Source organism: Zeus faber (genome assembly GCF_960531495.2).
Source record: "Zeus faber genome assembly, chromosome: 11".
In the NCBI taxonomy this organism is placed as follows: Eukaryota; Metazoa; Chordata; class Actinopteri; order Zeiformes; family Zeidae; genus Zeus; species Zeus faber.
The window spans coordinates 13,144,240-13,156,792 of NC_137205.1; the positions used below are offsets into that span (position 1 = coordinate 13,144,240).

A 12,553-nucleotide genomic window follows, 5' to 3' on the forward strand; every position below is an offset into this window, starting at 1 on the left:
CGCCATATTTAAGACCAGACCTCAACTGTTGTTTTCACCCTCTCTAACTTCTATCTCAATCTCTCTGCCGTTTTCAGCAAATATACAGGTTTTCATTTACAGTATACAAATTGGCTGGATGACATTCTCCTGAAGTTTTAGCATTACGGAGTCCGTAGAAACACACAAGAGACATGGCAACGCTCACAAATGGGACCTGTTGATTGATAAAAGCATGGCATTATATCATATCACGTTAGGGTAATAACGGAAGCCAATATTTTCCACAAATAATATTGTGATATTTCACATGGGCGTCGACGCTGAGTATTCCAGTTGACTTTCAAACTGCAGGGGGTAGTCGCACGGCGCTCAGCTGAGGTAATTGACGTCGTGCTGTGCTGTGTTCCCTCCCGCTGGCCGGGGATTAGAGCGGCTCTACCTCCATCCACAGGACAGCTGAGCGTCTAGCCACAGAGCACCTGAGCCCCAGCGCAACGAGGACCCACAGGACGAATCATTTACACACATGCCATGCTGCTTAGAATCACAATCAGAATCACAATCTGTTTATTTGGCCAAGTTCATTTTTATGTATACAAGGAGTTTGTCTTGGTAAGGGTTGGTGCAATGTTGTATGGTCACAGGAGTAGCTTAAAGAACCTTAGCAGTCTCAAAAAAAATAAATAAAATATATATATATATATACAAAATACACAGAATATACAAAATGCATTCTATGCACAGAATAAATATAATTAGAAAATCATGGCAAGGGCTAAGTGGCACTATGGTTTCTAGTATATAGCTGATGAAGAGTTTCTCCAACCCACCACTATTTTATTTTGCATTGACGCTTCCACCTACATCAAAAATGATGCAGACCAAAACCTTCAGGCTTTATTGGCCGAGCACTCTTATATGTACAAGGAACTTAACTCCTGTTGTCTGTGACTCTGAATTTTCTGACCTTTATTTAACCTCTTCAATTCAAAATGCACAAAGGTTATTGGGATTTCGCCAGCTGACAGACAAATGTAGCATTCAAATTCTGGAAGGCCGGTTACTCAGATCTATTTTGGCCTCGCCTGCGTTGCGGAGCGGTGTCTTCATCGAATTACGCATCCGAGCATAATGGGGGGGGGGCGCAGAAATATCAGAGTAATGGCATGTGATGTATAGGGAAGGAGAAAGCGGAAGTCAAAAATGGGGGCGGGGGGCGTGGGGGTGGTGAGAGCGAGGAGGTGAAGGATCACGTGAGGAGTGAAAAGAGGGAGAAAGCGAGAGCTTATGAAAGACTGAGAGTATGACTGCGTAAGAGTGCATGGCCCCAGGGGTAATATCTTTTATCTCCTCTTCCATTACGAACTACCGCGCTAAGGTTACGTGAGCCGCAGAGACAAGCACGCCAGCACTCCGGCCGCCTCCTCCCCTCTCCCTCTTTCGCTCTCTTTCAGTCTCTTGTTCTTTTTTCCTCTCTCTCTCTCTCTCTCTCTCTTTTGTTTTTCTTTCTTACAGTTAGACAGTCCGCCAGGCATTCGTTTAATCATACAGCATATATAATGGCCCTGTGTGTGTGTGTGTGTGTGTGTGTGTGTGTGTGTGTGTGTGTGTGTGTGTGTGTGTGTGTGTGCATATACTGTATGGTTTAAAAGAACACACCTGAACGCCCACAAGCATGAATAGGACATTGGGATCATGTATAGTGTTATTGTGTTATAGTCAACATAAACACAACTAACCCTTTTTTTCAAAGTTTTTCTAGAGGACACTATAAATCACCTACAGTATACCTGTGTGTGTGTGTGTGTGTGTGTGTGTGTGTGTGTGTGTGTGTGTGTTTGTGTGTGTGTGTGTGTCTGTGTCCGTGTCTGTGTGTGTGTGTGTGTGTGTGTGTGGGCAGTAATGGGTCCTGATGCTCTGGCCCTACTAAGAGACATGTTGAGGTTCACAGACACAAATACGAATATGTCAACACACACACACACACACACACACACACACACACACACACACACACACACACACACACACACATACACATAGTCCCACTTAGCCAATCACGCGCAACAGAAGAGGTCAGCGGGGGGGCGGCGACAGTAGGGGGCGAAGGGGGAATGGGCGGGGGGCACATGGGCCAGATTGTGCACAGACTGTGAGTCCTTCCAGTTTTAAGTGCCTCTGGGGGGGTCTGGGTCTGGGGGAAGTGCCAGAGGTTCAATAGCTACTGCACAGCTTAGGCCCTACTGTACTTCACCCATTAGCACCCACCCCACTCCACCCGCCCACCCACACCCTCCATCCAAACTCAGTAATGGGACCCTGGATTCCCTTTGATCTTCACTTCTCCTCCGTTCACTCCCTTCCCTTCGCAGCACGGCTTCACTTACAGGGAAAGGCTTTTGAGGATACAAGCTGTGGAACGCAACCTCGACAGATATTTGCTGCTGTCGGCGTGCGCTCGGACGAACTCGCCCAAGGTGGAGACGGGGCGCCGGGCGGCGAGGATCAGTTCATCACAATGAAAACAAGGATGTGGTGTCTTTCATCCTGGCAGGAAGACAGGAAACCCGGGCAGGAAGAGAGACACGGGGGGAACGGTCGCTATATGTCGGCTTGTTGGTTTTGTTTCTTTTTCTTTTGTTATTTTCCGTTGCGTTTCTGTGACAAATGGCCGGGTGATGATTTTGCCGTTGGGCACAATGCCCAGTGTGGCTGGCTGCAGACCTGAGGCCACAGCCGTGACCGTTTGAAACATCGGCCCTTTCACAGCGTTGTACATGAAGCCCACTGGACACTGGAACACTTGTTAACTTGTATAATTGTGAATATATTGTGTCGTAAACGCCAACCCAATAGTATATTCAACTGCACTGATTCAATGCTGTATTTTTGCATCATAATCTTTGTCTATTTGTACAATATCTCTCTCTGCCTATTTTACATGATTCAGTTTCAGTTATCACCTTTTTTTTATCGTTATCATATTTTTACATTATTTTTAATTTTATCACTTTTGCCTCCAAAGTTTAGCCACAAAAAGAATAAATAAACAAATGTTTTCCCTCCTCTCGGAACGACCGTATATTTTCCTCCCCGGCGGGACGAGAGAGGCAAAAAGTGGTTGTTGAAATGTTGTCTGGTTTCTTCCGCTTCAACTCTCTTTCCCCCTCAACTGTCTTTGGCACTCGTCCTCTCTGCCCTGTCTCTCGCCCCCAACTCTCTCTCCCCCTTCCGACAGTGAACTTGAAGAACGACTCTAATGCGCTTTGTCTATTCCCCCTGACCTCTCTCTCTTCTCTCCTCCGCCGTGGTCCCTCGTTGCCCTTAACGGAGCATCGCCGCCGCACGCTGCGTAGCAACAGGGCGTCATGTGACCACTCCTGCTCTCTCGCTCCCATGCTACCCCACCTTCATTTTTTTTTTTTTTTTTTTTTGGATCCCCTCAGGTCTTTCTGCTCTCCAGTGAGTCCTTCCTTGGCTGTTAACACCCCAGTTATTACGCTGTTATTGCCCCCCGATGTCCTCCAGGACCCCCTTTTCCCCCGCTCCCTCCTCTTCTTCTCTCTTTGAAGAATTCGGGGCCGTTTGCATCACTTTTTGCTCCTTTCGTGTGCGTCTCTGTCTTTCTCTTTTTTTTCAAAGCTTGTTTCAAATTTCCACTCATTTCTTCATCCCTCAGAGACGCGCTACCTTAATTTCTTATTTTTCGGTTTTTATATGGTGGTTGGTAATATTTGCATCTTCCTACATAACCACGGAAGGGTGGTTTGATGGCATCAAAATGAATAGAGTAGTTTACACCTCTTTTGTTTGATATGGCAGGAGGGAAGAGAGATGACAGGTAGGGAAAAGGATCTTAAGTGTGAACCAGAAGACGCCTATTTGCCTTTGTTGCTGCGTGGGGGCTCCTGCACTTGTAATTACCTCATGTTCAGTCAGCCTAGCGTATAGTATCAGTGCGTGAATCTGTGTGTTTGTGTGGTTGTGTGTGTGTGTGTGTGTGTGCACGTGTGTGTGAAAAAACTGGGGCATGTTTACCGCTGTGTGGGTGATGAGCACCTCTGGGAGAGCCTCCAACGCTTCCATTCTTCCTCTCCTTCCCTTTGTACCTTTTTTCATTTCTGCCATTCATCCCCCACTCCTCTTTCTCTCTCTCCCTCCCTCCATCTCTGCCCCTCTCTCTCTCTCTCTTTACGGATGTGCCCCCCAACATCCACACCCCGCTCCACCCCCGTCAGTTGTTTTTTATGCAGACAGTCCACCTCTTTTTCCATCCCTCCCTCACCCCTCCGTTCTGTCATCCCCCCTTCCCCTTCCTCCGCAGTGTCAGAGGGGTTCTTGTACAGAGTCAGCCTGTTCAGAGGATGTGTGGAGAGCGCTCTAAGGGTGGTGCTGCGATGGGTGCGTCTCAGCCCTGGTTCTCTCTCTCTCTCTCTCTCTCTCTCTCTCTCTCTCTCTCTCTCTCTCTGTCTCTTGCTCTCTTCCTCTCTCTGCCTTTCCCTCTCTCTCCGTTTGTCCATCTGAATTTGAACAAGCGCACAGTGAGGACCGTTGGCCTCGAGGTGATGGTTTGAAGTTTAGACTCTCTCTCTCCCCGCCCCGTGAACGATGACTTGTACTGGCTAGATAAACAGTGAGGCTGAATATCAGTGGAGTGTTTTGATGCATGTGTGTGTGTGTGTGTGTGTGTGTGTGTGTGTGTGTGTGTGTGTGTGTGTGTGTGTGTGTGTGTGTGTGTGTGTGTGTGTGTGTGTGTGGTTTTGTGCTTGTTCATTCCTGCTTTCAGCTTTGGCAATGAATCAGCCATCTCAGGGATGTGTTCTGCAATTCTGCTTTAAACAGCTTCTAGCCTTTCAAATGTGAATTGTTCCACTTTTCATTTTTTTGGGCTCAATGTGTATTGCTCTCTTCTCTCTCTCTCTCTTTCTCTCTCTACCTCTCATGCTCTGTGTCTCTCTCTCGCAGGCTGTCTGCCTGTTATGTTATGATGAATAGACAAATACTAATCCGATGAAAGCCCGTGAAACACTTCTCAATCTCACGTGAACACACACACACACACAGGGAAAATTATGGAATCAGATTTGGTGACACAACGAGATGTTTGCCATTGATGAGGTCGGTGTCCAGTGTCCTGCTCAAAAAATCGATCTGGCTTCAGAAGGGTCGAAACGGCCCGGTGGCACGTATTTGATTTGCGCACCGCGTCCAAGCTATCGGCATGAGCGATCAATATCTATGATGCTACTTACAGACCTGATCAATCGGGCTATCCTGGCCATTTTTAGAACTGAGCAGCAGACTTAAAGAGGCGCCACAGCCTGCTGTGTTTTGTGATGAATTTCAATATTTTTCAATGTTGGGGGATGGGGTATTTAAATCTGATATATTAGCGGAATTGATATTCACCTTCACTTTGCTGTTAATTTAATTCAGAGTCACGATCTGAGTCAGGGGTGTCCAGCCCAAATGGATGGGAGGGTATTGGAAGACAAAGCGGGGGGGGGGGGGTTGATTGTTGCCAATGATCTGCCACTCTGCCAAGGCGGTATTAAATGGTAAGGTCTGGGCCTTTGTATGTCTCAGCCCAGGGTTCAAGCTGCCACGGGTGGCCCTTCCCTTGAAAAGGTTTGGGACCCCCTGGTCTAGAGGACATTGGAGCCATCACTCAGTCTTGCAATAAGTAGATTGTTTGTCAACTGTCCTCCGAATAAAGCGCGGCTCCTTTGGCTTTTAATTGCATGGTGCTACATCACCGTAATGGAAACGGAAAATGTCATGACAGGTGCTACTGAAAAGACCCTTCCATGCTCTGCGCAAAGATATGTCCCTCTCTCTCACTCTGTATCTCTCTCTCTTTCTCTCTCTCTCTCCTTCTCTCTTCTCTCTCCCGCTCTCTTTGTTTGGGTAACTCTGAGTGCTCTCGCTTTTTCTCTTCTTGCATCGTCAGTCTGACTTTTTCTCTTTCTATCTCTTTCCGTCTTCTTATTTCCATAATCCCCTCCCTCTCTCTCTCTCTCTCTCTCTCCCCTCTCTCTCTCTCTCTCCCTCAGCCCCTCCCTTTTCACTTTGTAATCTCATCTTCTCTCTTTTTCGTCTCCCTGTTCCACTGTGAGAGCCCCATCTCAGTCTGCTCACGTCTTCAGTCTGCAAGCATCAATAAAGTGTGTGTGTGTGTGTGTGTGTGTGTGTGTGTGTGTGTGTGTGTGTGTGTGTGTTTGCAAGTTGTCTTCAGTTGATGTAGCTGGCGGTGAGCCCCCCTCACGTGCTGGCCCATGTGATGGCAGGCAGTGAGTGAGTGAGTGTGTCTTTGTGTGTGTGTGTGTGTGTGTGTGTGTGTGTGTGTGTGTGTGTGTGCACCGTGTGTGTGTGTCCGTGTGTGTCTGTGTGGGAGTGGCAGATCCATTGATGGTGAAGACAAGCTGATGGTGCGTCGCCTAGACGGAGGGGAGTGAGGGAGTTTGTTCCATATGTTTGGTTAAGCCCCGCCCACTTAATTATTATTATTTTTTTCTATTTTTTTTTTTTTTATGTTTTACACCGTACCTCCTCTGAATTGCAAAGGGGGTCAGGTAAGCTCTCCAAAGGGCATGGGAGGCCTTCCTTGATCCCAGCCTCCCAAGTCTGGTCGACCCGTCAAACCAATGAACTTTCCTCGTTATGCTGAAGTGACTATTTTTACTGACATTGTTTAAAAGCCTCTTTATTTAAGGGTAAACAAGCACCCTACAGCACTCCACTATAATGGCCTAATGTCTATAGATAAAGTTTTCTTTTACAGGCACCTTGGTCGATGCTTTTTTCAAAATAAACCACAGCCTTCGCAGATGAAAGCGATTTTAAGTGCTGCGGCAGATTTAAGAAGATGGAAATTACATTTACACTGTCAGCATTTCGTAGTGGTTAGAAAATTCAGCACTTTCTACAGAAAGGGATGGGAAGTTTGACCTGTTTTTTTACGTATTAACAGATTCTCTTTCCATACTTTTACCTGTGGTCTGTCATGTCGTGTTTCCAGAGTATTTCTCTTTGCGTGTACCGTAGCATGTGTTTTCTTTCGAAATTCAAAACATTTCCACGGCAATGATTTGCCTACGACAGGGGACTAAATCCTCCTCATTATCACTTAAGTGTGGGCGTGTCGTGGCCTGTGGTGCGCGACTCTGAGGCGTTGTCATGTGATCAGTGTGTGTGTGTGTGTGTGTCTGTGTGTGTGTGTGTGTGTGTGTGTGTGTGTGTGTGTGTGTGTGTGTGTGTGTGTGTGTGTGTGTGTATGTCTGGGAGCATGTGACGAGTGGCTGTGTGTGAGTGTGTGTGGGTGTGTGGTAATAACAGTTAGGGAGGTTTCCTACTGGGATAATTGAGGTGATGGAACTGTGGAATGAGGTTCTGGGAAAACTGTCTCCTCTCTACCCCTTTTTACTTACATTCGATACCACCCCTCACTCCTCCCCCCGACGGCCTTATCTTGGCTTGGAGGAGACGGGTGTGGATGGATGGGTGGCTGAGGAAATTGGATACTCTTTATCGCCGTGTTCCCTCCTGCAGCGAGCATTTACCCAGTGTAGGCACGTGTCCGGACCCTCGCCCTCGCGTTCTTTCCCCTTTTTTACCGACGCCGTACCGGTATGTGCTCAGAGCTGCCAGACGCCATTGAGTCTAGTTGACAAGGTAACACTAGGTAACACTGTCTCTACTCTCTCTCTCTCTCTCTCTCTCTCTCTCTGTCGGTATATACTGTATGTCTCTTTCTCTCTCTCTCTCTCTCTCTCTCTCTCTCTCTCTCTATCTGTCTTCCCCTCTCTAGCTGTCGTGCCAGCAACAGGAAGAGTCTGATCCTGACAACCACCTCTCCCACTCTGCCTCGCCCACACTCCCCCCTTCCCCTCCCTGGACACCTTGGTATGTACGCCGCCCCGAACCCCAGCCACAGACACACACACACACATACACACACACACACACACACACACACACACACACACACACACACACCCTTCCGTCATCTCAGATGAGATGGTTTGTGTGTTCCAACATGACACAGTTTTTTACAGTTTTTTTACGGTCTGTTTCCAGGAAAAGACAAGAGTCCTTGTTTTGGGCTGGCTACCCCCCATCCCCCTCCCCACCCCCTGATACCTTTTCTTCCCCCTCATGCCTCTCCTTTCGCTGTGTTTCACGCTTTCAGGAAGTAGTCCTCTGGATAGCCCTAGAAATTTCTCTCCCAGCAACCCAGCACACTTCTCGTTCGCCTCCTCTAGAAGGTAATAAAGCGAAAACTCACCCCGGGGGGAGCTGTGAACTTGTGTTGCCCGTCTACATGCATGTGTGAAAGCCGCGATGTGTTTCCTGCATGTTTTTTTTTCTGCATGCTGATGTCAACGCCGGGGCTTCTGAGAGAGAGATGTGGAGTGTCTGAGAGAGAGAATTTAGAAGTCAACACATTAGAGACAAAGTGCAAGGGAAAGAGGGTGGTGGGGGTTAATGAGAGTGAGAGAGGGGGAGTGGATGAGGTGTAGAGTGGTTGTCGTGCCAGGTCTGGCATCTCTCCTGGAGAGCTGGAGAGCAGGCCGCCTCTCACTGGACTCCAGCGTTCTGTCAGAGTCAGACTGGCTGAGTCATCTGCGGAGCAGCCAGGCCAACACGTTGCCAGCGTGTTTATTCACACTGCTACAGTCTATAGGCAACAGGGTGGGACTGTGTGTGTGTGTGTGTGTGTGTGTGTGTGTGTGTGTGTGTGTGTCTGTCTGTCTGTCTGTCTGTCTGTCAGTGATGGGGTGGGTGGATGGCTGCCTTGGGAAAATTACCATCAACACAATAGGCAAAATAATAATAAATCAATACAATAAAAAATATGAAAAAAGAAAATGGCAATATATAGAAAGTTAAACAAAATTTGCAACAAAATATACAATAAACCTAACTGTTAACTGTAACCTAACCAAAAAACAAGAGAAAAAACAATTAAAATGAAAGTGAAAATGACCTCAAAAATAAAAGGCCATGCCAAAAAAATGAAATATACGTTCCTATACAATAGGAAATAAGCCTACTGTCTACACCAAAAACAAAAACCAAAGACAAACAAACAAGAAAAACATTTACAGTAAATTGTGATACTGGTAGGAATGTCCAGTGGTGGGGATTATACTGTATTTATATCAAACCTATCTGAGGATTATCTTCTCTGGTTGTATTATTGTTCCGCTGCCAAATGACGGCAGTGTATTTTTTTGAGAGGTCAGATCAGCTCACGATAGTCAAATGCATCGAATGGAGCAAAGACGTTTCCGTCCATCTTAACTGATTTCAGTTCTGCACCATCTGCTGCATGTGCCGAAGGGGGTGATGAGGCCGTGATGCTCACCTCCGTCCACGTCACCTCTCCTTAGTCGGAGTGTCACAAGTAGAGGCAGCGCAGGGGGTGGGGGGGCTCCTGTAAATTCATGCCGTCATTTATCAAATCCCCTCGCCTGTCCCTCACTCGGCGAGCGGGCACGCAATGAGGTGCAGCGACGGAGCTCTTCACTGAAGGATGAGGACGGTTCTAGTGGACTGCTCTAGCTGTGCTGTGGGACACTGGTGTGCTCGGTAGAAAAAGATTGTTTCATATACAGTGTGTGTGTGTGTGTGTGTGTGTGTGTGTGTGTGTGTGTGTGTGTGTGTGTGCGTGTGCATGCATGCGTGTGTGTTCCTTGTTGTTTCCTAGTATCTTATATTCATTAACAGTGTTGGCAATAATGGTGGTTTTACTTCTTCCACAGAGCTGATGGGCGTCGCTGGTCGCTGGCCTCCCTGCCGTCGTCTGGATATGGCACCAACACGCCAAGCTCCACGGTACACGTCCCACCCTCCGGCCACTTAAGAACATAACACACCTCCCCTCAAAACGGCCCCTCCATCAAGTAGCTCGTTGTTTGTTTTTTAAATTCCTTATCTTCCATATTTTCAATTGTTAGCTTCGCCCGTCTTGTTGGTGCTTGCCATTTTTCCTGAAAGGGCAAAATTTCGGCGGGGTGGGGGGGGGGGGGGTGCGGGGGGTGTGCCCATTACGCATGGTGCTTGTTTTGTTCCATAACTAAACAAAAAAAATAACCCACATCCAAAATAAAAACACACATTTTTCCCGCACCGATCACAGGCGCACCATCGCGGGACGCCCCGCCGTGGGCACCGTCAGAACCGTACTGAGAGGGAGACAGGCGCGCATATTGCCCACCAATCGCTCCCTCCCTGCGCCCCCCTCGGGATGGCCCCCCTCGGGATGGCCCCCCTCAGCAAACGACTTGAGCTTCAGGGTGTAACCTGGACTTACAAAACACATAAATGTGTGCACAACAACGCACACTGTCATTCCACAACCGTACACTTGCACTCACCAAATTATAACACGTACACACACATGCTGTACACACACATGCTGTACACACTCAAACATTTGCGCGTCCCGTTAAAATTTCCTATTTCCATTCTTCTCCCTGTGGCCTTTGGCCATTGGCTGTGTGTGTTTCACTGTTGCATAACACCATCATCTCAGGCCTGGTCCCTACTCTCTATCTGGTTATGGAGAGAGAGAGAGAGAGAGAGAGAGAGAGAGAGAGAGAGCACTCTCGGCCTACATGATTGACTGCAGGCTAAATTTGGTGTTATATTTAGAAATACAAAGGAATTGAATCTTGAAATCATAGGGCAAGGACCGTGAAAAGGTCGCAAACCATATCCCATCATCTAAATAAACCGCTAAGTAGAATATCATCACTCTATCCTGGGCATTAACACCGAGGCGTCCTCCTCTTTAAGTCCCTACCGCTTTCGATTTGTCTTCCCCCCGTGATTGCCGAGGGAGGGATTAATCCTGCGAGCCTTGAAGGTCCGGGCCCTGTCGCTTATTTTAACGACGGCCAATGAGACGTGAGACGAGGGGCCGGTGAAGCAGATCTCGCGCTGTGACCCCAAGCCGACGACCCAACACCGCTTTACCAACGATCCCATCCCATTCATCATTCTCTATGCTGGGGAAAACGTTGCGGACTATTATCACATGTCAATACCACATGTCCTAGATCAGTGGTATTCCAGCTGTGGGGCGTGCCCCCCTAGTGGGGCAAGCGGGGAGAGGGGAGAAAAAAGAGTACAAAGTAAGAACGGACTTGTAAGAATTGGAATATAATATTCTTAAGTATGTTTTCATTTTGTGTATAATCCCATGAAAATAAGAATCGTTGTGTTGGTGTTGCCTTAGGATGAGACGTTTATATATATATGGGAGTGGGTATGCTTCACGGAGGCCGCCATGATGCACCACCATGTTTTTTCTACAGTAGCCCAGAACAGACAAACCAAACATTGGCTCTAGAGAGGGCCTTTCGCGTGGTATGTGAATTTTCGCGGCCACCGTCTCTTCCACATAGGCCGCCATGTTGCACCGCCATTGGGGAGGGTTATTCAGTTGGTTGTGATCTTCAACCTCACTGCTAGATGCCCCAATTCTACACACTGCACCTTTAATATATATTTCAAGCACAATTTCATAAAATATGTTTATTTAAATATAAATATATTAATGTATTTTATTTTCATTCTAGATGATGGATAGGACATGGCTAGGACAGTGGACAGTTTGCCATAACTTAATTTTGTTGTATCGGAGAAAACCAGTGTTTCCATATTAATATCAGTGTTTCCTGTGTAACAATATTTTAACATACATATCCACCCACCCACACCCACATACACACACACACACACACACACACACACACACACACACACACGCGCACACGCACACGCACATAGATACAGGTAAAAGTGGTTTATAGCCGTAGTCATAGAAGAAAACACCTCAAGAAAAACCTTTAAAAACAGATCAGTTGGCATTAGTTAGAACTATGAAAATGTTGCCTCAGGGGATGCATATAAAATATTTTAAACGTTTAAAACAGTGGTTAAAGCCTTTTTTGAGGACGATTATGAGATTTTGAGATTATGGGATTATGAGGACACTCAATTTGTCCTATTGATGCTAATGGATATCCCTGTGTGTTGTCCTTTTAAACCACACACGCACAGACACACACACTCTTCAATGCTCCTCATTGGTTTCCTCTCCACATGCCTTGCTCTCATCAACCCCCTTCTTCTTCTTCTTCTTCTTCTTCTTCTTCTTCTTCTTCTCCTTCTTCTTCTTCTTCTCCTCCTCTTCCTCCTCCTCCTCCTTCTTCTCCCACCACAGTCTTCCAGCTCATCTCAGGAGCGGCTGCACCAGCTTCCCTTCCAGCCCACCATGGACGAGCTGCACTTCCTGTCCAAGCACTTCGGCAGCACGGAGAGCATCACGGACGACGATGGCGGGCGCTGCTCCCCCCACATGCGGCCCCGCTCCCGCAGCCTCAGGTCAGACCCTCCCTCCAAATCCAACGCAAAGATTATTTTCTCACAGCTTTTATCTTGGTTGGGATTTTATCATATCGTCCGATATGGGTTTTTTTCTGAAATGCATGAACACTGTCCTTAGTTTAATGCTATGTTAAGTTGTCAATTTAAAGTCACTCCGAAGTGCTTTTCATATATT

The 12,553-nt window shown here is 47.2% G+C and overlaps 1 protein-coding gene across 1 annotated transcript in view; it reads left to right on the forward strand.

Moving 5' to 3' along the window:
- The window catches only part of mast1b (microtubule associated serine/threonine kinase 1b), a gene marked incomplete at both ends in the record, with an annotated part of 37,978 nt that overhangs the window by 9,765 nt on the left and 15,660 nt on the right, over positions 1–12,553 (forward strand). The window contains 4 exon segments of the mRNA XM_080009989.1: positions 7,790–7,884; positions 8,171–8,246; positions 9,747–9,819; positions 12,215–12,375. Of these exon segments, the coding sequence (XP_079866115.1) occupies positions 7,790–7,884; positions 8,171–8,246; positions 9,747–9,819; positions 12,215–12,375 (405 nt within the window).